General features: G+C 41.2%; 3 protein-coding genes across 4 annotated transcripts; 2 read left to right on the top strand and 1 right to left on the bottom strand.

Moving 5' to 3' along the window:
* Positions 1-8,056: 8,056 nt before the first annotated feature.
* On the top strand, positions 8,057-11,528 carry LOC112562473 (alpha-2Da adrenergic receptor-like). Its single transcript, XM_025235753.1, is given in 4 exon segments — positions 8,057-8,525; positions 8,528-8,570; positions 8,973-9,216; positions 10,029-11,528. Coding segments are annotated over 4 exon segments (1,209 nt in total). The 5' UTR covers positions 8,057-8,194; the 3' UTR covers positions 10,620-11,528.
* Positions 11,529-13,025: 1,497 nt separating this feature from the next.
* On the top strand, positions 13,026-20,070 carry LOC112563130 (protein D1-like). Of its 2 annotated transcripts, XM_025236886.1 has the most exons (5): positions 13,026-13,305; positions 18,202-18,220; positions 18,465-18,560; positions 18,740-18,776; positions 19,609-20,070. In XM_025236886.1, the coding sequence occupies exons 1-5, from the start codon at positions 13,082-13,084 to the stop codon at positions 19,815-19,817; spliced, it is 585 nt and encodes a 194-aa protein (XP_025092671.1). In that variant the 5' UTR covers positions 13,026-13,081; the 3' UTR covers positions 19,818-20,070. The 2 variants fall into 2 exon arrangements, with proteins under 2 accessions (XP_025092671.1, XP_025092670.1); XM_025236885.1 differs by lacking the exons at positions 18,202-18,220; positions 18,465-18,560; positions 18,740-18,776; positions 19,609-20,070 and adding exons at positions 13,901-13,996; positions 14,316-14,352; positions 16,132-16,511 and having other exon boundaries at positions 13,026-13,324.
* Positions 20,071-20,548: 478 nt separating this feature from the next.
* LOC112563148 lies at positions 20,549-24,957 on the bottom strand. Its single transcript, XM_025236906.1, has 5 exons — positions 24,234-24,957; positions 23,814-23,940; positions 23,250-23,429; positions 22,263-22,479; positions 20,549-21,234 (listed from the first exon to the last, which is right to left on the bottom strand). The coding sequence occupies exons 1-4, from the start codon at positions 24,945-24,947 to the stop codon at positions 22,322-22,324; spliced, it is 1,179 nt and encodes a 392-aa protein (XP_025092691.1). The 5' UTR covers positions 24,948-24,957; the 3' UTR covers positions 20,549-21,234; positions 22,263-22,321.
* Positions 24,958-26,123: the final 1,166 nt, after the last annotated feature.

The following is a 26,123-nucleotide window of genomic DNA, read 5'->3' as shown; positions in this document are numbered from 1 at the left end:
CTTCCAACATCGTCCATAACATGCCGTAGTCGCCGTCTGGCCATCAAGGTGCTAAAAGCGTCTGCACTACGTGTCCAAGGATTCGCGGCCATCCTCAAGGTCCGGGGGGTAGGCAGGGCAGGAGGGTTAATCCTCTCCTCTGTAACCATGGTTACGAAGGTTCGCTTGAAGTACGTCGACATCACGAGATGATCTCAGACAGAACTGTAGACGGCCGACAACTCCGAAAAGGATGAATGGCCAACATCATTAGCCGAACTTTGCAGTAATGGGTGTTGGGGTGAGAACGTTGAAAAACAGAATTGTTATGGGAAAGCCGCGACAGGAGGACAACAAAACCTTCACCTTATTCAAAAAATCGGGTGAAGTGGGAGAAAGGGTCCGGAAGAAATCTTGTGTTAAGAGAAACAATAAAAAGAAAGAAAGGAGAGTGATGAATTGCAAAGTACCTCAGCTGTCGAAGCGAAGGTTTATTCTCTTGTGAGTGAAGTGGAAAGAGCGAAAAAAAAAAGCGATTTTTACACAGCATTTGTTTGTTTTCTCTTTCAGCAACAAATCTTTCATCTCCAGCAAACATTATTTCACATTTGTAAAAGACTAAACCCGTTTAGCAACAAATCTCTGTCTTACATTTAGATGGACAGATAGTCCGGGAAGTCAATGAGCATATAATAATATTCTCTTTTATATAATAATTTAATGCGTATTTCTTATAATGTAATATGTGCTTTTATAAATAACAGACATTGGTGGCTTGCTAGCTACTTTTTTTCAAACGTAAACCACTCCGGTTCGTCTCCCACCAACGTCTCAAATGCAGGTCAACACTTTTCTAACCAATGTTAGTGGTTTCTGCGCTATTCGTTCGTTTTTTTTTTTTTTTTTAAATGCCCCGACTCCTTGACTGACAAATTCATCTGCCACTCCTTGAAAATTCCACCGAGATTACAGTAGCTCTGACATCACCAGATTAATTGCGCAGAAGAAATTCTCCCTTCCCTCCTTTCCTTCTTCTCTGTCTCTTCTCTCTCTCTCTCATGACCATACTAATGATCGACGTTCGCCCTGGAGGTAGGAAGTGTTCCTGATATTTCCTCAGCTCACCACTTCATCCTACTCAGTCATTCTGTCGATCCAGCACCGGGATTCTGGCACTGGTGCCGAGTAAATCGCTCTCCCCCTCCCTTTCCTGTTTGACTGTTGTATTGCGGATGTGTACAGACAATTTTTCACTGTAATGAGACGGTAAATATCCTGTTGATTACGAAATAAAAATTATTTGATAACCTGGTGGCTGTGGGGACAGTCAATGTATTGAATTATTATGTCTATACGATGGGTATATGTTGAGGACCGTGACCTCCCTGGTGGATGACCTGCTCCTCTAACCGCCAAACTTAGGAACAGGACCCTTTCCTAGTCGATATTTATTCCATAAGTAATCATTTGAACAGATCATACCTTGGGTTATCTTCTTTTGCAAAAAACAACAACAAACAAAACCACTGAAGCGTTTACGAGCGACCATTATTTTTTTTTAAAATTGTAATTAGCTTCTGTTTCATTCACCGACGAACTGTGGAATGGTTCCAGATAATCAAGTTCCAACAATATTCTTGATCTCGGACACGATTCAACTTGCAAGCGGGAGTCATATTCCAATTCTCGGATTAAACTTTGTGTTTTGTCACAAATTAGTTCGTTAGCAATGCTAAAAATAGACTGGGATTTCCTTCTTCCTCCTCGTGTACAACTCTTTCTTCTCCGCGCAGTAGGTTTTGTTTAAGATTTATACAGTCGGTTCAAGCAGGTCGGAGAGGATTCCTGCCAGAGCTGTCGTCTCGCTTCACACACGTCCTGTGATTTGTGATTGCGAGAGCCTCACACCAGGTGAGATCAGGTGTCCGGGCCCCTCTCCTCCCCGGCACGTTTGGCGGCCATGTGTGAAGTAAGTTCCCGTTACACCGCCTGGCCTGGTGTTGATGAGTAGGATGTAGCCATGCATGCCAGAAACGGTCCTGAACGTGACTTCAGGTGGTCAGTGTGACACGCCGCTAGCCCTTAGCCATCGCCAGGTTTTTAATCACTCCATTTGTTTGTTTCTTCATCTTGTTAGTTTGTATTTACCCCTTGTCTGTACTTACTCATTGTTGGTACTTACCCTTGTTTGTACTTACACCTTGTCTGTACACACCTTGTTTGTTTGTACTTACCCCTTGTCTATACTCACAGCTTGTTTGTTTTACTTTCATCTTATTTGTCCAAGCCTCGATTGTGTTAACTCCTGGTTTGTGTATACTTGTACATTACTTATACCAATATTGAACAAATTGTTTTTATTTACATATTGCTTATGCTCACATTTTGTGTGTACATTCTGTTTGTGCATGCTGTTTGTACTCACATATTGTCTATATCCGCAATGTTTGTACTCACACTTTGTTTGTATTCCGGAGTTGTCTTTATTCACGCTTTGACGTCCAACTAGTTTATACTTATACTTGGTTTGCCTTTCTCCAATCTTTTGTTTACTTACCGTGCTCTGTCAACATTTTTGCAAACCCCAAAAATAAAGGATTAAAAATATGCAATGACATTTAGAAATATATAGATAAAACATTGGACATTCTCTGCCCCTGAGCACACATCTCTTCTAATTTTCTTTTTTACTTGCGAGATTTGTCTATCTGACAACCGATTTGTCTGTCTGACAACGGATCTTCTGACAAAGATGGATGGAATGACTTGCCTTTTGTGAGTTTTTTTCCCCTAGTTCGTCTGTCCTCTTGCATGACTGTGTTTCCCTCATGATACGTGCCTATCCTTCATAGACATGTAGTAGACAGATTGTCTACAGTCTACACCTTTCTAGATATAGACTCCTTGGTAGTGCCTCTGTAATAGTGATGCAAACTTCAACCACTAATCAAGCTTTTTGTAGACCTGAATCCGTTACAGAGGATTTTTAGAAACGAAAACCTCGAGAAAAAATGGCTAAATGCGAGTGTGTCACATCAATGTGCAGTTTATTAGTCGCGTGACCTCAACGGTCACGGTCACGTGGTGCCAACATAACCCAGCACGTAGCTCTCCACTCATGTATCCACCGAGGGTGTTGTTGTTGTACACTGGCGACGCTGTGTGTGTGTGTGAGAAAATATACATTACACACACACACTAGAATGCACATATGCACTATCTGATTAAAAAAAAAAAAAAACACGCGTAACGCTCACAAGCACAGGCACAGAGAGGTTTCTCACTAGCATACTCACTCGCTGACACACACACACCTACGGTCGAGCGCGATGATCCAGGTGATGAGAGATAAAGTCCTCCCTCAACACCTGTTTTCCTGCTGTCAGGAAGATGAATGCGCTGTGCTGTTCACACGTCACGCGGGGGTTGTTCCTCCCACGTGAGAATCTCATTTTATTTTTATAAAGTGGACGTGAGTACGTGCACTCCGATCCCGCTACACACTTTTACCTGTTCCTCTCACCTGTGTCGCCTGTTCCCTCCCTCCCGGTGACGCCGACCGTTAAGCAGTACAGCGTGTCGCTTCCGTCGCTTGCAAATGAATGCAGGAGGGTAGGGGAGCGACAGCCCACCTGTCTACGTCACTGGCCAACACCGCACACGGCGGCAGACCTTCATTTCAAAACCCAGGTGAGTCCCCCTCTCACCACCACCACCTTTCAGGTGAGAACGGCGGATTTTCGTACTTTCTTACAACTGTTGGTCGCAGATTCACTTATGATGGTGGATGGACCTCAAACCAGGTGCAAAAGCTCGTTATTTTCCGGATAAAATTTATTTTACTGTGTGGAATATACCTGAGGAGCTTAAAGTCTTCTACCTGGCCGATCCACAAGGTAGGTGAGCTGTGTATAGGGAAGTGACACCTGTGTTTGTGGATTGTTTTGAATTTTAATTAATTACTGACTGTAATGGCATAATTGCTGTGTGAATATACGTTCTCCCGTTGAGACAGAGAGGGCACATTATAGTCCAGATGTTTATTTTCTCTGACTGTAGGCAGGTTATTCTTCCCTAGTGCACTTAAGTCATGACCAGACTGCACTGTACTTAGTATACATGTTGTTTATAGACATATTGTGCATGAGCCAAGCACAGCTTGTTTATTGTTTTGTTTGTCTGTCTGTCTTTTTTTTTTCTTTTCTTATTTTTTTTTCTCCTGTGACTTTCGTGCTTACCGCTCTCAGCTTGTTAGGAAAGTCGCACAGAAACCTATTCATCCCGGATGTTTGCCTCCTCATAAGTTAACCTTACCAGTGACAACTGCGAGTGTCCACTTAGCTTTTTATTCCCCGTGTTTTGAACTGAACATCACGTGACTGTCTGGACCCAGACCAACGATTCCCAACCAGATGTTCTGTGCACTGGAAAAATCAAATCATCGACTGTAAATTGTTTTCACTAGGAGAGTAGTTATCCCTTGGACCACAACTTCCTTGATGAGAGATAGGCTCAGTCACTTTGATCTTTGACCCTTGGATCATAAAGAATCCATCAGAAATATTGATGGTGAACACATCAGGTTCATCAAAAATTATTCAGTTTTGTTTTCGTTCTGATTCCTGGAATGATACCGCGGCTGGTATAAACATATTAACACTGTAGACTTCCCCGTGGGCAAAGCCAGCAATGTCCACAGACGCGCTTCACTGCCCAGCCTCGTAATGACTGCGATATAAAGTGATTGATCTGCAGGTTCTCGGGACTAACTGATGTCAACAGTCCAGCGACTTGATGGATTGACTCCATCACAAGGAATTGATAGCCATTCCTGGCACTAGGGTCTGTAGGAAACACACGGGCAGCTTCAAAACTTTGAGCAAAGAGAATAAGAAGTTTAAAGACCCACTCGTAAAACATGTCTGTCGCCACACCTGCATAAAAATACGAGAAAGCTTATTGTGGTTCGGCCACATGACCCGGTCAGATGCGCATGAATTTTACTGAAATGAAAGAAAATCTTTGTTAGTGATTTTGTCAGGGCGTTGCCGGTGTTGTGTGAATTGTGAGACAGGTTTACGAGGTAAGACTGTTTTACGAGATGAGACTGGTTGACGAGGTGCGACTGGATTACGAGGACGACTGGTCTGTTCTAAACGAAAACACTTGAAGATCGGTGAGAATTTTCTGTAATCATGTTTACAAATACAGGTAGTTGTCGGCGTATACGTGTACATGTTTACCAGCAGGACAGGTATCCATACAACAAGACTTACAAAAAGATTTATAGCAGAGATATTTTCTCTTTTTTGATTGTGAGGGCGTAGAAGCTTTTTAACCCACACCCGGAATGGGAATGCGGTACTCGGAGAATAATAACTGCCATCCCGCCCAACTACAAACACACACACACGCATATATAAATATATATCATACACACATACACACGTAGGTGCGTGCCTGAATGTTTCAAGCATTAACACAACACGAATGTAGGTCTGTATAATTTATCTACATGGTCTGTATATAAACATATGTATGTGATCCTGTATGTGATCCTTTATTGTTTGTGCCTAGACACGGGCTGTCAATCTTCATTCACTCAGTTACCTTCATTATTCACACTTTTATCATTTCTTCCTGATGGATGTAGGTACAGAGACCAATAGCCTTACATCAGGTTGACTGCTGCAAGTCTCCATCTGTTATACCGATATTTCTGGACATTTGTCAACTAAGTGTTCATTTTCGTGCCAGTATTTTTCTCATTTTAGTCTGTCATTAATTCATTATATTTTTTCCCTTTCCTTACCGCCAATTCTCTTTCTGTTTTGAAACCGTCTCCCTCTAACTTTCATTGTGATATTCACTGTGACAAATTGCGGGTTGTAAAGATAAAATTCTCATCCCGGATGTTTGTTTCGCAAGAATGCCATTCTTACAATGGGGGGATGTTTTCTCGGCCTTGTGTTTGAACTGCACAGACCTATAATCACATACTTTTACGCAGTAGAACGAATCTCTTGTTTCAACTAAATATTTTCCGGCAACTATTGCCCCCCCTGTGAGGTAGGAGGGGTTGGCACGACTAGCATTGCATGCATCAGTGACCACAACACGCAGTGCACACACCGACACCCGGGTGTCACTTGTTGTGGAGCGTTGCCAACGTTCGCTATGCGGGACACCTCAAGGCCAACCCTCCCCACGCCGTCCCTCCCCCTCCCCCGTGATATCTAGGTCGACACAACATCTATAAACATTTCTCTCAACGACTGCTTGCCACCTTTCTCCGTCGCTATTATGCCCTACTCTCACTTTCCTGAAAAATCCAGGTCCTCATTTATAAACAAAAATCCTAATTGTCGTAATGGGAAATGGTTAGCATAAATTTAAAAAAAATTGTCGTTTTTTTTTAATGATTAGACATTCTTGAACAGTTAAAAATTTGTTTTAATTCTCACTCACTCTTTCACTCACTAAAAAATGATCGCAAGAGTTAAAGACAGTGTCATGTAACACGTGACACAACCTTTAGGAACACTCAATTAAGTCGTCTGTCCTCTTCTGTTTACCCAGATCTCGCATTGTTTTCAAAATAAAAATAAAGCCAGCCATGAAAGGCCAGCTGTGTTGATAAAAGGAGAAAAAAATGGCGGTCTGCAAATAGCGCAGGAAGGGAAAACATAACAAGTTATTGAGAGAAGGAGGAAAGTTATGTAAGAGACTGCGGAGGGGAAAACCCGCCAATGGGGTGTCGCGACACGGGTAGGAAAAAGAAAAAAGAAAAAGGAACAAATTTTGTAATTTTCCTGCAAGTGCAAAACAGCTCTGAAGGCTTTTTAATGTGTCTGTAAGCTTGTGCTTCTGTGACCTGGCCTGGCATAGGGTATCCAAGCAGGTGAGACAAGCAGGTGAGAAGATCTGTTAGGATAGAGTGATGGTCTAATACTGGATAAAGGGAGACATAAAATGGTCGGATGCGAAGATATTTTTGCTGAAGACGAGGTAGTAATTCATGTTATCATTTTGATTTTTCTTTTCATCATTCTTGTCATATCTGCTGACCTTTAGCACGTTTTCAATCCGGATTGTGAAGATTGTTATGTCAGTAAATATAATGTTACACCGCGGGCATCATCATCATCAGCAGCAGAAGCAGCAGTACAAGCAAGAAAACACGAATCAAAACCACAAAATGTTTTTCTATGAACAATTAGTCATTTTTTACACATCAGTGTAAAATTTGACATTTAAAATTATCAGCAAATGACCCCAAAATATTAAAATGCAGAGTGTGTAAATATGTTTAAAATGTTAGGCAATAATTCACAGACATCATTGGCCTAAAACACGATAATTACATTGCACCATGCACATCTAGAAATACTTACACCAGTGTTGCTATTAAGATACAATGCTCTCTTTATCGTCGCTTGTTATTTGCACGAACTAAAAAAACTCGATGTGTTGTTTTCTTGTATTTCAAGCCGCTACCTGTCTATTTATAGCACTGTGTGTCTTATTTCTAGAATATCATTTTGGAAAATGCAAAAAATTACTATATTGTTTCGCGTATTTTTTATTTTATCAGGGCCTCTTCTGATCATCGTCTGCGGATGCTATTCATTATCAGAGACTTCACGACACACAAAAAACGACAGCTTCGAGGCTTCTGAGATCACAAAGGTCACGAGGGGATTAGAAAGGTCGCTGAGGTCAGAAAGGTCATAGACGTCGAAAAGGTCACGAAGGCCAGGAAGGATAGGAAGGTCCAAAAAGTCCAGAGAACGTGGACTCAACTTACTTTGAGGATCATGGAGATCATGAAGGGAAATTTGTGGAAGTCGATGATGAGCACCACTCACCCCTGCCAATTTCTGCCGTGGTAGGAGGACACAGTGAAGCTCAGTGGAGATGATCGATGTGCACGGGTCATGTATCAAATCACAATGAGAAATATTTAGTGACATCGTCTGCACCATAAATTGCCATATTTCTATGGCAGTGCTGCATTATTGAATGACGTGCGGAAAGAATTTAAAATATTGTTTAAACAAATGAACTTTGATGAACAAAAGTTTAAAACAAGACAGGACCTTTCGTCGGCTGGAAAAGAATAATGGATAATCCATTTATCTTGACCCCAGCCTAAAAAAATGAAGTTTGTCTATATTATTAAAGAAAATACTCCTTTCCTGTCCAACTCCACAAAATGGCGGCGAAGGACGACGCTAACTACACCAACAGCTCCGTCGAAGAGATTCGCGATGAGGTCAACAGGGTCATTTCCATTGAGCTGATCCCGGTCATGGTCTACCTGGGACTTCTCAGCCTCTTCGGAGGCATCGGCAATCTCCTCGTCTGCTTCGTTTACTACTCTCGCCTGCGGATGAGCACGCAGCACTTCCTCATCATCTGCCTGGCGCTCTTTGACCTCCTGACCTGCTTCTTGGTCATACCCTTCGAGATCAACGACCTCAGCCACTACTTCAACTTCACCCAAGAGGCCGTTTGCAAGACACTTCGCTACGTCACCCACTTCTGCACTTTGCATCCATCCTCACGCTTATAGTCATCGCAATAGACAGGTCAGTATTTTTGGTTTTAATAATATTTATTATTGTGAGATTTTATAGCTCGGTACCCACCCAAACTCAGACCCTGAGGGAGACAGCCGCAGATTGTGGCTTTTAAAGTAAGTTTAATGGAAGGTTACTTGGTCCTTGTTCTCCTGATACCACCTTAAATCTTTTTCATAGACCGAGATTTTTATAGTGAGTGTTCAGGTTTCTCATAAAGAATATCAAGGGAGATTAAAATAAACATTAATAGGTAGTTAATTTAAGCCTTTTCGTAAGTATGGATGTCTATAGCTGGGATATTCGTTATTCGGGGACTTCTATAATAAACTATTTTGTTCAGAGGCAGGAAAGCGCTCAAAACATGTTCACAACATTTTCTTGTTTTAATAAAGTGACTGATCGCTTCAGGTACAGAAAGGTGTGTCGACCCTTCAAACCGCAGATGACCATGCGGAACGTCAAGATCGCTTTGGCCATTAACCTGCTCCTCACCATCGTCCTCGCTATCCCTGCTGGGGTCATCTACGGCATCCGGACGACAGTCACGTTCGTCACGGTGGCGTGCCGGGTACAGACTGCTCCACCCACGACGGCATGCGGCCCACCCCGTTCCCGCTACTGTACAACTCCTTTCTCTTCGTCGCTTTCATCGGCCTGACCATCACCCTCGTCGTGCTGTACGCGCAGATCTGGAGAGAGATGAGGCGGCATAACCGTTACATGGCCCGCAACTCTGACGCCATAAAGGTCAGCGTGCGTACCGAACGATCGTCCATCTCGGAAATTTCCGTCAAAGACATCCCTCCCGAAACGAACCACTCCAACATAACTGCTACCACCCCCAGTGACATTCCCTCCTCTACCACAACTGTTAACATGCGCCAAATTCTGATGCGTGCGCTTCTGGAGATGTCTCAGACAGTGCTTCCAACACCAATCAAAGGCCGACCTCAAAACGGATGTCCGTGACCTTTGAAAGGGACATTCAGGTGAAGGGTCATGGTCGTGAAAACGGAGCATTTATTGACGAGGAGGGAGAGAATGGCCTGGCGATGACAGGCGACGGCGACGCGTTTTTGCATCCCAGCGCGATGACGCCGGACTGTGATGACACGAGCCCTCGGTTAGAGCCCGACGGCGTGTTCAGGAACTTTCAGGAGTCAGACGACTCTCAGCTCCATCCTCTTCCTAAACACTGCCGATGTGATTCAGATCGCCAGTCACGTGACTTGAGGAAGAAGAACACTTTTGTCCAAACAAAGAAAACGATGGAAGAGGTGATGACATTCGGTGTGAATCGGTGTGGGGATTGTGGGAGTCATCGAGTGGATAGGTCGGCTCATGAAGATACTTGCAACAAGGAACGGTCAGACAGATGCACTGAAGAGCACGTGACAACACGTGACACACCGTCGTACAATCGTGACATTTCGCAAGGAAGTAAAAGTTCCTCTATAAGTATAGAAGCAGAATTTACTCCCCTCCCAAGCTAGAAATCATCAGGAAACGATGGACAAAACAGATCCCCGACTGTCAGCTAGTAAAATCGTGACTATCAGTGACAAATGTGATGTCATCCGCCGCGACAGTAGTCCAGTCAAACTCACTCTCGTCAGGAGGCTCACTAGCTTCCTGGGAGCCAACAGCAACAGCAGGAGGAAGAGGAGAAAAAGCAGCGATGCCAGGAGGCAAAGTTTGGACGGGTTGCGAACCCCCCGCAAGCTGCGGTCCGCGCCCTCCATCTCCTCCCGCACCACCACCAAAGCCACCATCATCGCCTTCTCCGTCACCGTCGTCTTCGTCCTCAGCTTCCTGCCGCACCTGTCGCTGCTCACCGCCCGCATCGTGCTGGGCGACTTCGACAAGACTCTGCGCGGGGCCAACCTCGTCTTCTACAACATCTTCCTCCGCTCCTACTTCGTCAACTCGGCCTCCAACCCCATCATCTACGGCGTCTTCAATCGACGGTTCCGGGCGGAGTGTGTGTCCTTGTTCTGCTACCTCCTGACCTTTGGGAGAAAGCAAGTGGAGGTCAGTGAAAGTCTCAGTCACTGAGTCACGTGACTTCGGAAGAAAACTTTGTGAAAGTCAACGATAGTCTCAATGAGCAACGGGAAGTCACTGCTGACACCAGAGGCGGGACAAGGGTCAAAGCCAGGGATTGTGCAAAAAATGGGGAAGGGGTATGTCGTTGGTATAAAGTCATCGTGTGAAGAAAGGATTCTTGTGTTCCCTAGTCCTAGCAACAGGCAAAGCTCTCTGAAGTTTCAGTCCTTCTCTCGGTCTGTGTCCCGTTCCATACCTTAAGCCCCAGAAAGCTCACAGATGCTTGGCTTGACTTTATTATGCGAACAGAAGAAAAAAGGAGACTTGTCTGATAAACTTGCAACGTGAGCCGTTACAAATACTCAGTGTGGTGAGTTTCTTTCATTCCATCCAAAGAAATCTGACGGTAGAGAAATGTGCTATAAATGTGGTGCTACGTGTTCCTTCCAGAACGAGGCTAGTCTCGGAAATGCTTGACGACTCATAGGAGGTAACAAGGTAACGGTCTTCTCAGCCTCACGGCAGTTGAGGCACCAGAGCGTGTTCATGGCCAGCCAGGTAAAGGTGGATCTGGAAATGTAGGGAGAGCTTTTCAGTCACCGAGAACTGACCTCTAGAGTCGAGGTCCCTGACCACCGTGCTATGGAGCTTTGTTGATGCAGGAGATTCAGTTTTAATAGACCTTTGGCATATTTCTTCTTCCTCTTCTTGAACGCTTCAGTGCACGGGTCTCGGTGGAAGAACATTGTATGGAGACATTGTATTTGTCTGGTGAAAAACACACCCTTTAGAAAGAATAATTAACTGAAATTCAGAATTTAAGGAAAGTTCGTTTTATTTGTTAATTTTTATGTAAAAATACTCTTTGGTGATATTTAAAATATATTAATTGTAATCCTTTTTTTGATATTGTGTCGAGAGCTCATTTGCTCCCTCATGTGTGTGTTTTCCTTCGTATTGTGTGTATATATGTGTGCAAGAAAAGTTTCTGCTTATGTGAGGTAGGACAGCAGTTGTATTGCTAAGAATATAATTATACATTTCTCGGCACGGATGAACAGCAGAGACCATTTTCATCAACATTTTACATAATGCTGTCATTTAAGCAATAAAAATAAGGTATTGATGCTGACGGGGCATTGTTACGAGTGTTATTTAAAGATCGCCGATCTGGAGCAACAGGTTAGAAAAATAAAATAAGACGGACTGAGAGGAGTTGGACAAAGGTCATAACCTCAATAGCCATCCTGCTCAACTGCTAAAAACAGTCTTCATCATTTACCAGATTTATTTTCGGGACGGCTGATGCACGTTTTCAGTGTCCACCCGAGGCTTATTCCAAGGTGAGAGCGGGTACGAGCTAAAATGTCAGACCTGTTCCTCTGAAAGACTTATTATGCCAAAGGCGTCAAACTCACAACCTTGATTTGTTGTTCTACCCTCTGTCAGTTCTAGAGCATTAAATATTTGGTGGTTAATACTTTTTTACCCATAACATGACAGAAGCAAAAACGACTCTATAGATAGACTGCTGATGTACTTGTAGGAAAACTACTCACAACTAAACCTTTGTTGTCCTTTTCGTCAACCGTTGCCCAAGTACGTCCTTTTTGTTGATGAACATGTGCTTCTGAGGGATAAGCGTTCGGAAATGACATTAAAGGTAAAATAAGTATGGTAGCAATAAAATTACATAAAAAGAGAAAGGAAATCATAACAATAATAAAATCCGTAGAATATGTGCGTTACTTTTGTATTTAATAAACAGACGCAGGTCATCTGAACATCATTTTTTGTGTTTATTTATTTACTATACTGACCTAGAAATATCGTACTCCCTAGATAAAAATGTATTCACAGTAAATCTTCTATCAGTATAGTACAGCAAGCTAGCTTAGAAGTCCTTGTGGTCTGTACCATGGCCAGCTTTCTGCCCATACATTAGAGACACATTTAAGAGGAAAGGAGGATCTGTAAGGAGGCAGCAGCCCTATAAACGAGCACAGGTCACATAAAGTAACCTACCTTCTGTTCTGCTCACATTCTCAAAGATTAAGCGAAGAATGCCCCGCCTTTGTAGGGGCGCGCCTTGCCTGATAAAAGGAGGAGGAGGAGAGAAAAACAGAGACTGGAAGCCTGATCTTATCAGAAATTCTTTCACCCTAATCCAAAACTACTCAGAGCAAAGAAATTATTAAAGCAATTGTAATGACAGCAAATGCGCCTGTTAAAAGTAGTGTACAATGATGCCTTGCCCTCTACTATAGAGCGAGATTGCCATTGTGATACATATGAATATATAATATACATGACACACATACATAGACATATAAACGTGTTATTTTGTGGCTTTCCGATGAAGTGCAACTACTAATGTTTATCTTATCTGAAGCTCAGTATAAAAGTAAAGATTTTTGAAGTGATGTGGTGTGACGGGCCGATCTGGTCAAAGAAACAAAAAAGTAAGCAGCATGGCGGAGTTACTGGTGTTAGTCTCTAGACTGGTGTTGGTGCTGACGTCATGTTTGCTGGTGTCGTCCTACGGTCAGACGTGCACGTGGCACGAGGCCGCCGTCCCCGTGGCGAGCGTTGAGTGCAGACACACTTCTTCTCTGCTCACTGTTCACTATGACACCGCCGTCACCTGTGAACAGGATCTGTCCGGCAAGAACCTTACCAATGCCCCAACCGTCTCCTGGCGAAATGGCCATTCTGTAAGTAGTCTTTAGAGGTGTCGCAGGTGTCACGTGCTCATTAATATAAACAACAATATCTCTGACACAAACAGTTGAATTTTTCAGTGCTGGTTTTGAATGGTTTAGTATGTATGATAAACATGGTTTCCTTCATAGGTAAAGAGGTCGTTATTTAATTAATGAATAATTGTTTTAGCCTGAATTCCACCTTTGATCCGTTTTTCATTTCTCATTCTAGTAAAATGCAGTAGAAAATGAGAAAAAAAGTTTTGTTAACAAAGGCTAATGGAGACAGTTGTGGACATGTGGACCACAGTCAGCTGAGAAAATGTAATAACTGATCATGAAATAAAGAAAATCGCGTGAAGACGCAGATGAACACGACAACAAATGATCAACAGTTTGAGAGAGAGAGAGTGGTGGGTGTCAGGGACGGGGTTAAAGGTTGATGGTTCATTGATCAAATTCAGAGGATGTGGAAACAGGTTCCTGGTTTCTGGTGATGTGCCCACGTGGCTTATAACTCTACGTTGAAGATAATATCATTATTATTATGGACTGATTTAATCGTCCTTGATCCCTGACCCTTCACAGGCGGATATCTACCTGCTGATAATGATTGACCCGGATGCCAGTACACCCTGCAAACCGGATCTGAGATACGTCATACACTGGGCGGCCTTCGTTAGCGTAAGCGTAGTCTATCATCTTACCTTTTGTCTGTCAGCATGCCTCATTCCTCCCTTCGTTCTTTCCTGCCACAATTCATTCATTAGTCCATTCGTTGGTTGTTTTTTTCGTTCGTACTGTTTAATTCATTTATCATTTATTTATTCATTCTTAATTTTTTTTCCTTCCTTACTTCATGCTACGTATATATATATATCTGCTGACTGATGTAGCGGATTCGTCTGAACACTTGACACATCATTGATTCTTATTATTTTCTGTTTAACCTCATTCTCCAACAATATTTTTGCAGCCGTCTAATGTGACTTACTTTTTGCAGGGCAGCAATGATCTGCGTATCACAGACGAATTTATTTGTAAGTATTGTTGGTAAAAGATTGTCATGCATTTTTAATACAGTTACAAACGTAAAGTCGGATACGTTAATAATTATGTACTTGCTTGTTTTATTCATTATAAATATTTATTTTGTTTTCCTTAAGAGGTTTTAACTCATTAGCATTGGCCTACAGTTTTTTTTACAAGTGTTACGGATTTTGTAAAAGATGAATTTTTCGAAATATGGTTCAACAAAAAGTCTTCATGTGTTCACATCCAAATCAAGCGCTAATCTGGAAATACTCCAGCTATTTCGGGGACATGTTCTGTCACAGTTTGGACAGATTTGTAAGGATTTTTTGGCTGCCCTACATTTAAGACTAGACAATAAAAATAAGCTCTTAAAAATAGAAGAAGGACGTTAGCCAATTGCAGTTTTTGTGGGGAGGGATGAGGAGGGTCGGTTACAGTGAAGTGTCGCACAGGAACATCAGCGAGCAGAAGCCATTTCAAAATCACGCAAGAAGATATGTCCTTCTTCAAGGATTCAATGAAGTTGGGTGGTTTTTCTTTTTCATTTGACTTTAGCTGTGAACTAGAACCCTAGAATGGGGACTTCATTATCTTTTTTTTTTCTTTAAACTCTTCTCCTCCAGAAATGCTCTTCGTGAACACTATCCTTCTTATCCCTCTGAGCTCTGTCAGCAGCACATAAACTATTTGAAGGTAGAAGACGGTGGGAGCCAGGTCCCCCAACTAGGCAGCTCTAGAGATTCTCGTGGACAGTTCCACACTGAGAAAGAGTCTAATGTCCTAATAATGGCAGGCGGCCAGGGTCTCCAGTTCCAAAGAGAGAGAGAACGACCTCGTCCTCTTTTTCCCACTTTCTGTCCTTCGTTGTGTTCATTCATTGTTTTCTTGCTTTTGTCGTTCCATTCTACTTTCTTCTTTCTTTTTTCCTCCATTTTTACTCCTTCTGCCTCATTCTTTCGCTCACATGCACTCTGTGTATGTGTGTTTGTGTGTCAGTGTGTCTTTTTTTTTAAAAATCTGATTTATGTAGAATCCAGCCGATATAAAGGCAGGTTTTTATGGTACTTGTAGTTCTCATACAAAACTCAAAAGTAGTTGCTGGGGAAGCTCTCGTGCACAGCCCATCTTTCTCGTGGGCACGTGTTCTACTTCTTGAGGCACGTGTCCTACAGTGAGTAGCACCAGCCACAGTCGTGTTCGTGGTTGCACGGGAAGATCAATCAGTCTTTCCTCGTGTCTGTTTAGTTTTCCGTTTTTATTTGTAAACCTTGCTCCTCAGTGAGTGTATAGTAAGTCAACCTTAATGTTAGCATGTCTGTGTTTATTAGCTTCTATAATAATTTTGAATTGTTGACGAGGCCAAAAACCAAGTACAAAGTTAACAGCGTTTGCAGATTTTCATATTCTAAGAAAGAAAGAAAGAAAGAAACAAACAAGCAAGCAAATAAACAAACAAACAAACAAACAAACAAACAAACAAACAAATTAAATAAATTTAAAAGGCCATCAAACTTGAAAAAACATGCATACTTTCCCGACACTTATTTTTCTCATCATTACTAGCATCCGGACTTTTTCATCAAATTTTCATAGCGGTATGTAAATGACTATTCCAGCCTCCAAGTAAAAAAGTTTTTTCAGTTTACTCCGTCGTCATCCTCCTAGCAGAAAGAGAGAGAGAGAGCGCGCGCACAACCTCCAAACTTACCTTACCTAGAAGCTGCGTTATCACAAAATGATATCACGTGACAGTAAACCTTTTTTCCCCTGTCGGGTGTCTCCAGCCTACAGAGGCCCTCATCCGCCAGAAGGAACCCCTCCTCATCGATATCAGTTCTTCCTCTACCGCTGGGTTCCGGAAATTACTCTCCTCCATCCCACTTTTCTGGGCAACGACAACAGCAGCCGCTTCCACTTCGACTACGACCAGTTCAAGGCCGTGAACCGGCTGGAACATCTGGAGGCATTCTTTGAGTTTCAGTACAGTCGGTAACTGGAGTGAGAGAAGGTTTCACAGTTTGCTGCCATCCTTCTCACATCCCCATGCTTTCCGTTCGTTTTCTTGCGTTTTGATAGAGTATCAGTGCGTATTGTTACCTACTGTTACGCATTATAAGAATTAAGTTTGTTACAGAAGGGTAAGATGCTTTAACTAAAATGAACTAAAACTTGGCATAGAAATTCCGTATTTGCTGATAAATAAGAAATGAACTACCATTTCAAGATTGTGTCATGTCAGAAAAACAAGTTATCTATGTGAAAGGTGTTCAATAAAATATAAAGCCAATAAATATGAGTCTGTGTTTCGTAGATGAAAGCAAACAGATGGTTGTGTCTGATGCTACTTTTGTGTTTTGCTCTCATTTCTCTGAATTTCTCTTTGTATTCCTCCTTTACCCACGGGCTTTTTCTGGACTGGTCTTCTCACAGCCACAAAAATCGGGAAAAAAGCGAGCTTACTCACCAAAGTTGTGTTTAACAACTCGTTTGTGATTGACCAATCAGTATTTTGTAGATGAACTTATACTGGGCTTTATATACAGGCTCTGTACACACCATACTAAAAATAGAATGACGATCACCAAGGAGATTCAATCTAGCGGTCTCTCATCGCTTTTATTCGTCATTTTTATCGTTGTACAGTCGCTCTCCCTTACAACAAGATAGCTTCTCAGATAAATAGTAAACTATTGAACAATTTCGCTTGTAGTCCTTTCTGTGGATGCCCAATAGGTCATCGCCTAACGAGTAGAGATCCTGGAATATATATATTTATATATACATAACGACAGACAACAATCTACAATGATGAGAAATATGAGAACATTTTCAGGTTCATTTCCTTTTTCTTCCAAGAATTTTTTTATAATTAGTTTTTTTTTTTCTATTATCTATTTGAAAAGTAGTAAATAAAGTTTTACTCCTTTTCCCTCAAAGTTTGAATGAATGATTTCATACACATAGATGATTTCATACATATGACTACTAAAAGTTAGTGACTGCTTAGTGTGACTTTGACTGCTTATTTCTTTGTTTTTTTTTTCCCGAATATCTCATGCATCTGCAACACTTTTTCTCTTTTGCCAGTGATAAACATTTGAAACCATTTTTAAGAAGTCTCTATTATTAAGGTATTAGATTGCTCCCAATGTGTAGCACGTGACCCACAATGTAAGATAATAAATGGTCCATAAAGTTCATATGTAATAAAAATCGTAGAATTAAGTTCTTTCGTTGCCTTTATAACTTTCATGCAAATTAAAGCAACAGTATCCACTGATGTTTCTAAAATCATCTAAGAAAAATTCAGAAAAAGAGACATTATGTGTTGTCTTTATTACTGCTAAGCAACTGTTTGTTTACAATCACCTTAATAATCTATTTCTTCGTTCTTTGTAATGCCGAGTTTCAAAAGTAGACATGTTCAAATACTGGCGGCTTCCTAAACTCTCAGTTTTTTAAAACGTTCTTTACATCATTATAAACTGCTTTAAATGCGAAACATAATTTAACATGAACCTCCGCCCTCTGGGAGTGACCGAGCTTATCTGACAGTCGGCATAATATAAAGTCGTAGATAACTGAGGCTGTGCACATCAGACATCGTGGTGAAGAAGAAAAGTAAGCAGCATGGCGAGGTTGCTGCTGTTTACTTCTCGACTGGTGTTGGTGCTGACGTCATGTTTACTGGTGTCGTCCAACGGTCAGACGTGCACGTGGCAAGACGCCGCCGTCCCCGTGGCGAGCGTTGACTGCAGACACACTTCTTCTCTGCTCACTGTTCAGTATGACACCGCCGTCACCTGTGAACAGGATCTCTCCGCGAAGAATCTTACCAGTCCTCCAGCCATTTCTTGGTCTGGAGCCCACGCGGTACTTTTTTGTTTGTTTGTTTATTGATTTCTCTTAATAAATTAATTCTAACAATTTATTAACAATCTCGGCTAAGCAAGATAAATCAAGGACAATGTCAAAACTTGTTTAAAGTTGATGTCTGTGATGGTAAGCTACTGTACCATATCAATCAAGTAATGTAGGGTCTGGAAATTGGATGTTTAGTGCGGTGTAACAATATTTTTTGCACTCTATGATTGTCTGATCCTTGGCCCGTTTAAAGGCGGAGACCTACCTGCTGATTATGGTTGACCCCGATGCTAGGAGTCCTTGTCAGCCAGTGAGCAGATGGGTGTTACACTGGGCGGCATTTGTCAGGGTAAGATTTTATCTCACATAACATATTTTTCGTTACATTTTTTTCCACTGATTGCCATGGCTTATCAAACCTAGATTAAGAATAGCTGACTCATTTTATAATTTTACCAGTTTCTTGGTTGTATTTTTCTCCAAGAATATCATTACAAAAGTATATCACCTGGTTTTGTTATTTTACAGGGTGACAAAAGCCTGCAAATCACAGAAGAGTTTGTTTGTAAGTATTACATAAGAAAACTGTTGATATAAATTGCAGCTCTCAACCGGTAACTTAGCCATTGATTGCGATTCTGTGAAGAAATTGGAATTATTCGAGAAGTGGGAGCAGGCAGTGTTTATGCTGAGAAGAAGAAAGAAGTCACGTTTGTCTAAATGTTCGTTTTAATTTCTCGTTAGTCTGTTCTTTCTTCGAGAAACACCTAGACAGTGGGGAGAGGACATACAATGGCACTGCCATTATCGTGAAACGTGACTTGTGGAGAAATGTCACGTGCCACTTGCATGCTTTGCGCATGCGCGACTCCTGCGATAAGGAAAAGAATCTGATTGGTTAATCCCTGAGACTATGACATCATTGTCTTCTTTACATGTTCTTTTAATAGATTTTGTACTCAATAGAAGAACGGGTTCTTACGAAACGCGAAAAATGATTGAGAAAAAGTACAACGCGTCACTTGCGAGATCTTTGAACGTGTAATTAGTTGATAATTACTCGACATAAAAATAATAATACAATTTGTAATTTTTCAGAGCAAAATATTGGCTTCAAAAAATTTTGTGCACATTTCTGTTATAAAATTAGTAGAAGAGGGATGCAACTCTGCCAACACAAACATTTACATGTAGCTGTGCTTACCTCCCATATATTATGTATGTCTCAAAAATAACCCTTTTTTTAAAACCAGTAAATTCAGGACAAACCCTTGATTAAAAAGTGGACGGTGATTGAGTTGTTACATATATAGTTGTAGCGAAAAATTGATAAGGTGCATTCATGCTAATAATAAAGGTCCAGTTTTTAATTCTGTTTTCTGTGATCGTGTCTGCAGCCTACGCAGGGCCTCGCCCACCAGAAGGAACTCCTGCCCACCGCTATCAGTTCTTCCTCTATCGCTGGGTCCCGGAGATCGAACTCCTCCGCCCTTCTTTCCTGGGCAACAGCGACACCAGCCGCGCGCGCTTCGACTTCGACCAGTTCAAGGTCGTGAACCGCCTGGAACATCTGGAAGCCTCCTTTGAGTTTCTGTACAGTCGCTAATTGTTGATACTAGAGGGCTAGGCTTTTGTCAACTCTCCGCGCCCTCTGCAAATTACCTGTTCTCGCTTAACACCAGGTTCACGATTTAAAGCTGTTAAAATAGGATTTAAGCGTTCAAAGCAAATCTTTAACAAACTATAGCTGAAGGAATAGTTAATCCATTAATTAATGGAAGTCTTCATAGTGACTTCCATTATAGTCCGACTGGAAATCGTTGTACATTTGGTATTTTAAATAAATTCTTATAAAACTTCATGAAGTTTGTATTTGTGGAGGAATAGTGCCATGCATAGTATATGACTGGTTTATATTTGGTATATTTGCTCCTGAGGGATGTAATACATGTATAATCAACGCTAGATACAAAGGATTGAGGACAAAGTCCGAGGCTGCTACAATTGCAAATTATAGAAGTGATAATTTATAATATAAAAATTGTATGATATACTAGCTGGTCTAACGTAAGGGACTGCCAAGAGTTAACCACCATGATATTAGGGAAAGAGCAACTGAGTGTGCAGAACCTGTGAAGTCTTGTATATGTACCTCAAAACAGTCTTGAATTGGTGCAGTGAGCTCTACCCATCCAGTCAACTGCAACCTGACTGCCAGGCATTTTGTTACGGTCAGGCAGTTCCTCCCGTGTGAGAACCATTGGCATGCTCCAACTTTCACTGAACTCAACATTCACTGAGAAAATACAGAGATTAAAACCTGGAGGAGTATGCACTACACAATATCTTTATTTTTGTCTTCTTGTTCGTGTAAATCACGGCAGCAGAACACAGCTTTGTAAACTGCTCATCATGGGGGTTCTTCTAGAGTTAAAAAATAACTGCACTTGTTGACAGGAACCTGTAGCTCATTACAACAACTTCTCAAACACATGAAATAAAACAGATATTAGCACAAAATGAATAAAAAAGTAACATAATTCCTGTGAAACTCTCAACAGTGACAGGAATTGTAGAAAAGCATGATTTGTAAATCCGTGGAAGCTTCCGTATATTTTGATTATTTTGTAGATAGAGACAGACAGAGATGATATTTTAAGCATCTTTAGAGCAACATTCATCCAACTGCAGACAAGAATATCGGGGGGAGGGTAAACCCACTGAGGGACAGAGGTTTTGAAGCACTTTTGAAGTGGTCTGCAGCACAGAATGCATTAAACATATCATTGCCAACATTGATTCTCTCAAAGATGCAGTACGGAACAAAAATACGTCTTTGCAAGTTTTTTTTGAAAGTAGTCGGGGACTCATTACGAGTCTTCATCTGCGGGACTTCGATTTATCACCGCATGCTCGTTTTTTGTAACAGTTGAGCCGCAATGACAAGTTGTCTCCTCTTCTTCCAGCATCATCTCTACCTTGGCGCTACATACGTCACAGCGGTACCTGTCTAATAGATTTACCTGTAAACACGAAAGCAAAACGGCTTTCATTACCACACATGAAAGGAATGACAAAATGAAATATTTTTAGACTCACAACTACCACAGGGCCTTTAAAATAACACAAATATATCTGTAAAGCTGTGAAAACGTCGTTATTCATTTTTTATTACCTAGTAATACATTTATTTTTTATTTAATGATTGATCCACTTGATCCATATATTAGCACTGTTTTTTTTCATTTTAACACACACTTTCACGTTTTAGAGAAAATATTGTCCCAACCACGATTTATATGCCGATGCAGTATTCTGTTTTTGATCTTACGATAGTGATAATTTAATAGAGTATTTGGATGTTTTCATTTTTATGTATTGATTATGCTGTCATTCTAAGAAAATAATTTGATTCCAAAAATTGGAATGTTTTGTACTTACGTAAATACCCCTAAGCATTGGGATAATCTGAAGACCAGCTGATAATACGTGAATTTTAAAAAATATTTATGCCTTTGATTTGTTAAACTCTTATTAGCCTTGTTGTTAGCCTTATTTTATTTTTGTCGGCAGTTACAGAATTAATAAAATGCAGTCAGATAAATTAATTCTTATAAAGTGTCTTGAATATTAGAACACAATTATGCTCAAAGGCAATATTTGTATGAAGCTCCCAATTGAAATTTATTTTATTGACAATCAGGCTGACCAAGCTTACACTTAAGGTACTAATGATCCACTGGATTTACTAGGATTAAAATTTCAAACAAATACAGTTTATGAAGAAAAAAATAGCATATACAAGAACACTCCAAAGATAATATGCACAGGAAAATGATGGTGCGCACATTTACTAGACGACAACTCAAAACAATTTCTTCTTCGCTTGCATTAATTATTTCCCCTGAATCAAGGTGTGACAGCTAGGGTGTAGGATCGCTCTGTTCAATTGCTGTTTGCATAAGAGACTTTTCACGTTATGACATATCTCGTAGTATTTAGCATCTTTGCCTACCTCACAGCCAACATGGTGACCCATTTCATGACTTACCTCATACGCCTCGTAGCCGTTTTGAAGCGTGAAGGCCAGGTAAAACTGTACCCGTTCACCTACATACCGTGAACCTTCCAGATTACTAAGGATGGGACGTAGAAGACATGGACAGGTGTGCAGTTTTCCCCGAGGTCAAGGTTTATCTCTCCTGCAACCTTTTTGTTTTTTGGGCAAATAGTTCCCTTGCAGACGGCAAGTTTTGCTCTGGAATAACCTGTATTGAATAGATGGTAAACAGACAAAAATCTTAACTATACATTATCAGTAAAGTTGTTTCAACAAAACAGAGTATTGAAGAAAAGGACGAAGCGGTAAATACTTTTGTAAATAATAATAATAACTTTTATGTAGCCCTATTACCGTTAGGCTTAAAATATTTTTTTCTCCGTGCAGTGCATGCGTCCGTTAAGAGTATGGAGCAATATTTGTGTTCTGTCTGATCATATTTTTCTGGCTGTTCGTTATTTGCGGATAAGGATCTAAGCAATTCCTTTAATTCGATGTTAATTTTAGCAAGTCTTTTTTTTTAAACTAGTAACCGCAGGAACTTTTGTTTTTAAGCTGTTCGACTTTTTATTCGCATGAGTTACTGCTGTTCAAGCGCACGTTATTTTTTATACAAACCACGACCTTGAACTACTTGACTGCTGGCAGACGATTTTTTCAGTTAACTACTAAAACGAGGCAGGTCTGCACAAAGCTTCCGGTTTATTCACATTCATTGTTTAGGCTCGCCGAAACTAGCAGCGGAGAACTTCGCAAGAGGCTAAGCGTTGGTGTTAGCAGACAACAGTCCACCTGTACGTCTGTGTTAAAACCCCTAGGGAATCTACATGTTACAGACCAAACCAATAAATCTGACATATTTACTTGATCGTACTTTATTTACAATTATTAAACTTTCTTTCACTTAATGAAGATAATCTAAATGTAGTTGGTATAAATTGTATTTGTTAAAGTTGCGTAAAACTCTGTGGGGTTCACCGTTCTTGATCCTTCGGTTGTCCACGTGACCCACGGCGTTGTTAGACACGAGGCGCCGGATGTCTTCGGAGTCATATGTGCCGAGCCACTCGCGAGGGCATCGAGGACGCACCACCAGCTTGCTGAGCTTCTGCATTTCCTCCCGCAACATCTGAGCTTCTAGAAGACTCTCGTTGTTCCCTGTAGAGCAAATTTATTGACTAAGATGGAAGGAGTCTGTTATCCCCTCTTATTGTCACAAATATCGTGTTGAACAGATGACTTCTAATTTCCTATAATCTGTAAGAATTCTTAATATTTGATTTTTTTTTTTTTGGAAAATGGATGAAGCGTAACGGACAAAAAAACCTTTAAAACTTTGTTTCCATTTTTTTTTATTAGTACAGTGTTGTCCACATTTAAATTTCTGGTCCCTCTACATGTGTTACAGAAACAGATAGTCTGTCAGGTCATGCAAATATCAACACTGACACTATTAAAATTCAAGGTATTTTATACAATGCAAGACACCACACGTAAAAGTAGCACCTAGAAAGGGAGATGAATAAGTACTAAATTACGTACCCTTTTTCGATACACTTCCGAATCCTAGAAGACTCAACAGAATGAACAGGTAGAAGGATGACTGGGGACTGCGAACAGACTCGTGCCAATGTCTGACTCGAGCCACAACCTCCTCCAGTGTGTAAACCTAAGATAACATTCAACATATTATTCTCTACGTTATTAATAAAAAAAAATACCTCCCAGCAATATACGAGTTACCCTACCATTAATAAGTATTAAACCTTGCATGTTATAGCTGATTCTCACCCTTCTGCTCATCTATTATCCATTTTTCGACCACACTCGTTTATTTATTTATATATTTCTCAGTAGTCTATTGAAGCTAACTTAACTTAAAAGTGTCTTATCCTGATCATAAATTATCGATAAAAGTTTTCAAAAAGCGTTTTAAGAGGCATAAAGGTTGAATGCACTTACTCTTTGTAAACACGGGTTTCTTATTGCCATCAGCCAGTCTTTGTAGTCCAGCTCTATTTTGCACTTGGGTGAATCATTGTACATCTTTTCATGGTCAAAGATGCTTTCAAGCACCTGGACAAGGCTAGCGATCTTTTCTGGTGATACAGAGGCATCAACGCAAGTAAAATTGTCCTTGCGAGAAAATTCAAGCTTTTTGGCTATCAGCTCAAATCGTCGAGAAGATAAAGAGTCATCGACAACGAGAGCTCTAAGTTGGTCGCTACAACCGTGAAACAGATCCGCGTACCACAAGACGGCTTTCTGGAGCGAGATGTCGTGAATATGAAGCAACACCACGTTGTAACACTCCATAATGAGATCCTCTATCTCCGTCACGCTTTCTCTGATAAAATCAACGTTTTGTCCGCTCTTTCTCTCGGAGAGGTATGCTGGCATGCCTCCCTTGAAGAATCTGCGAACGAATTCGCAGGTCTGTAGGCGAACGTTGATTTCATTAATGTACTGATAACAGTCTTCGTGTCCACGGGGAGTGTATTCTCTACAGAGCATGAAGTTACTACAAGCTTTGTTTGCGTTCTGCACGATTTCGTCAAGCCTTTCTTGAAACTGGGCAGCGTTGGTTGGCTGCTGTGGGCCGTCTTCGGGATTTCTGCCAGTATATTTGGCAACGCGCCTCTGAAACAGCATCCCAAACATGTGATGAATGTGCATTAAGGTCAAGTCCAAACCTTCATCGCCCTCTCGATTCTCGCGTCGTTCATTGCATAATCTCAACGCTTCTTTGAAGAGGTCTTCTGCTTTTTGTTCTTCTTCGGGTCTACAGCAGGAATAGAAACGTGCAAGATGCGCCTTGAAGTTGGGATCGTCTGGAAACGTGTTGCACAGTGCTTCCAAAACTTGAACGCGTCCATGATAAGGTGGTTTTTGATCCAAGTCGAACATTATTTGAGAAAACTGTGGCTTCCTCTTCTTTTCGTGTTCTTCTAGGTCACCGAGATCTTTGTTATCTCGGAATATAAATGTTCGGGCTAGGATACTCGTTATGGTCTGAGCTGTCAGAGAACGCTTTGGCTTACGCTTTGCACATTCACTGATAAAATCAATGCAGAAATCCTTCAAGTTACCCTTTGCTTCTCTGCTCAGATGACAATTTGATCCTCGAGCTGAACTTCTGTTTCCCCTGTACAATATTTGTTCCAGTATCTCCTTGGCTATGATGTAATGGCAGATGCGGATAAAACGTACCCTGGCTTCGTTGGTGTCGGGTACAATGAACACTCTCATCGAGTATGGCAGGTCCTGTACATCCAGAAACTGGCTCTGGCCTCGGCCTGGAAGGAGACCAGCAAAGAACTGACATGGCATGGAAGACTGTCCATAATAGTAGACAAGTGCGAGAAAGCCAAGATATTTTTGCCAAAGATCAAGCTCTTTTCGTGTGTTGTCATTCCACAAGTAACCACTCACAAAGGACTGAATTCCTTTGAATTCATGGTTGTACACAGTCATTCCATATTCGAACATGTAGTGCATACTTCCGTTGCGAACCTCCTTGTCCAATTCTTTCAGTTTTTCTTTCTTCTCATTCTCATCACAATGCTGCGTAAATCTGAGCACAAGATTTCGTGACTCCTGTTGAGTGACCTCGCCTTTCAAGTAGAAACAACCCTGTCTGAGTGTCGAGTCGTCTATTGGGTACGGGTATCTCTTGACGTGAAAGATGACAACGTAACTGCTATTCAAGTGGAGAGACAGCTGCTTTAACCTTGGTTCATCTTCACCGTCGATCAGAGCTATAACGGGCAGAGAGGTCTTGTGATGGAGAAAATTGAGCCTGTTGGCCACGTCTTCCATTGACGACCCTGACCGCAGTTTCACTTGAGCACA

This window comes from Pomacea canaliculata, linkage group LG4 (genome assembly GCF_003073045.1).
Source record: "Pomacea canaliculata isolate SZHN2017 linkage group LG4, ASM307304v1, whole genome shotgun sequence".
Taxonomy (NCBI): Eukaryota; Metazoa; Mollusca; class Gastropoda; order Architaenioglossa; family Ampullariidae; genus Pomacea; species Pomacea canaliculata.
Note: the sequence above shows the minus strand (reverse complement) of the source record. Positions and strands in the feature narration are given on the sequence as shown.

Coding starts and splice junctions, on each gene's coding strand:
- LOC112563130 (XM_025236886.1), top strand. CDS start 13,082: ATGGCGGAGTTACTGGTGTTAGTCTCTAGACTGGTGTTGGTGCTGACG. Junction 18,561..18,739: donor ACTGGGCGGCATTTGTCAGG/GTAAGATTTTAT, acceptor GTTATTTTACAG/GGTGACAAAAGCCTGCAAAT. Junction 18,777..19,608: donor AATCACAGAAGAGTTTGTTT/GTAAGTATTACA, acceptor TCGTGTCTGCAG/CCTACGCAGGGCCTCGCCCA.
- LOC112563148 (XM_025236906.1), bottom strand. CDS start 24,947: ATGCACATTCATCACATGTTTGGGATGCTGTTTCAGAGGCGCGTTGCC. Junction 23,430..23,813: donor CGGAAGTGTATCGAAAAAGG/GTACGTAATTTA, acceptor TTTGCTCTACAG/GGAACAACGAGAGTCTTCTA. Junction 22,480..23,249: donor CAACCGAAGGATCAAGAACG/GTGAACCCCACA, acceptor TATTCAATACAG/GTTATTCCAGAGCAAAACTT.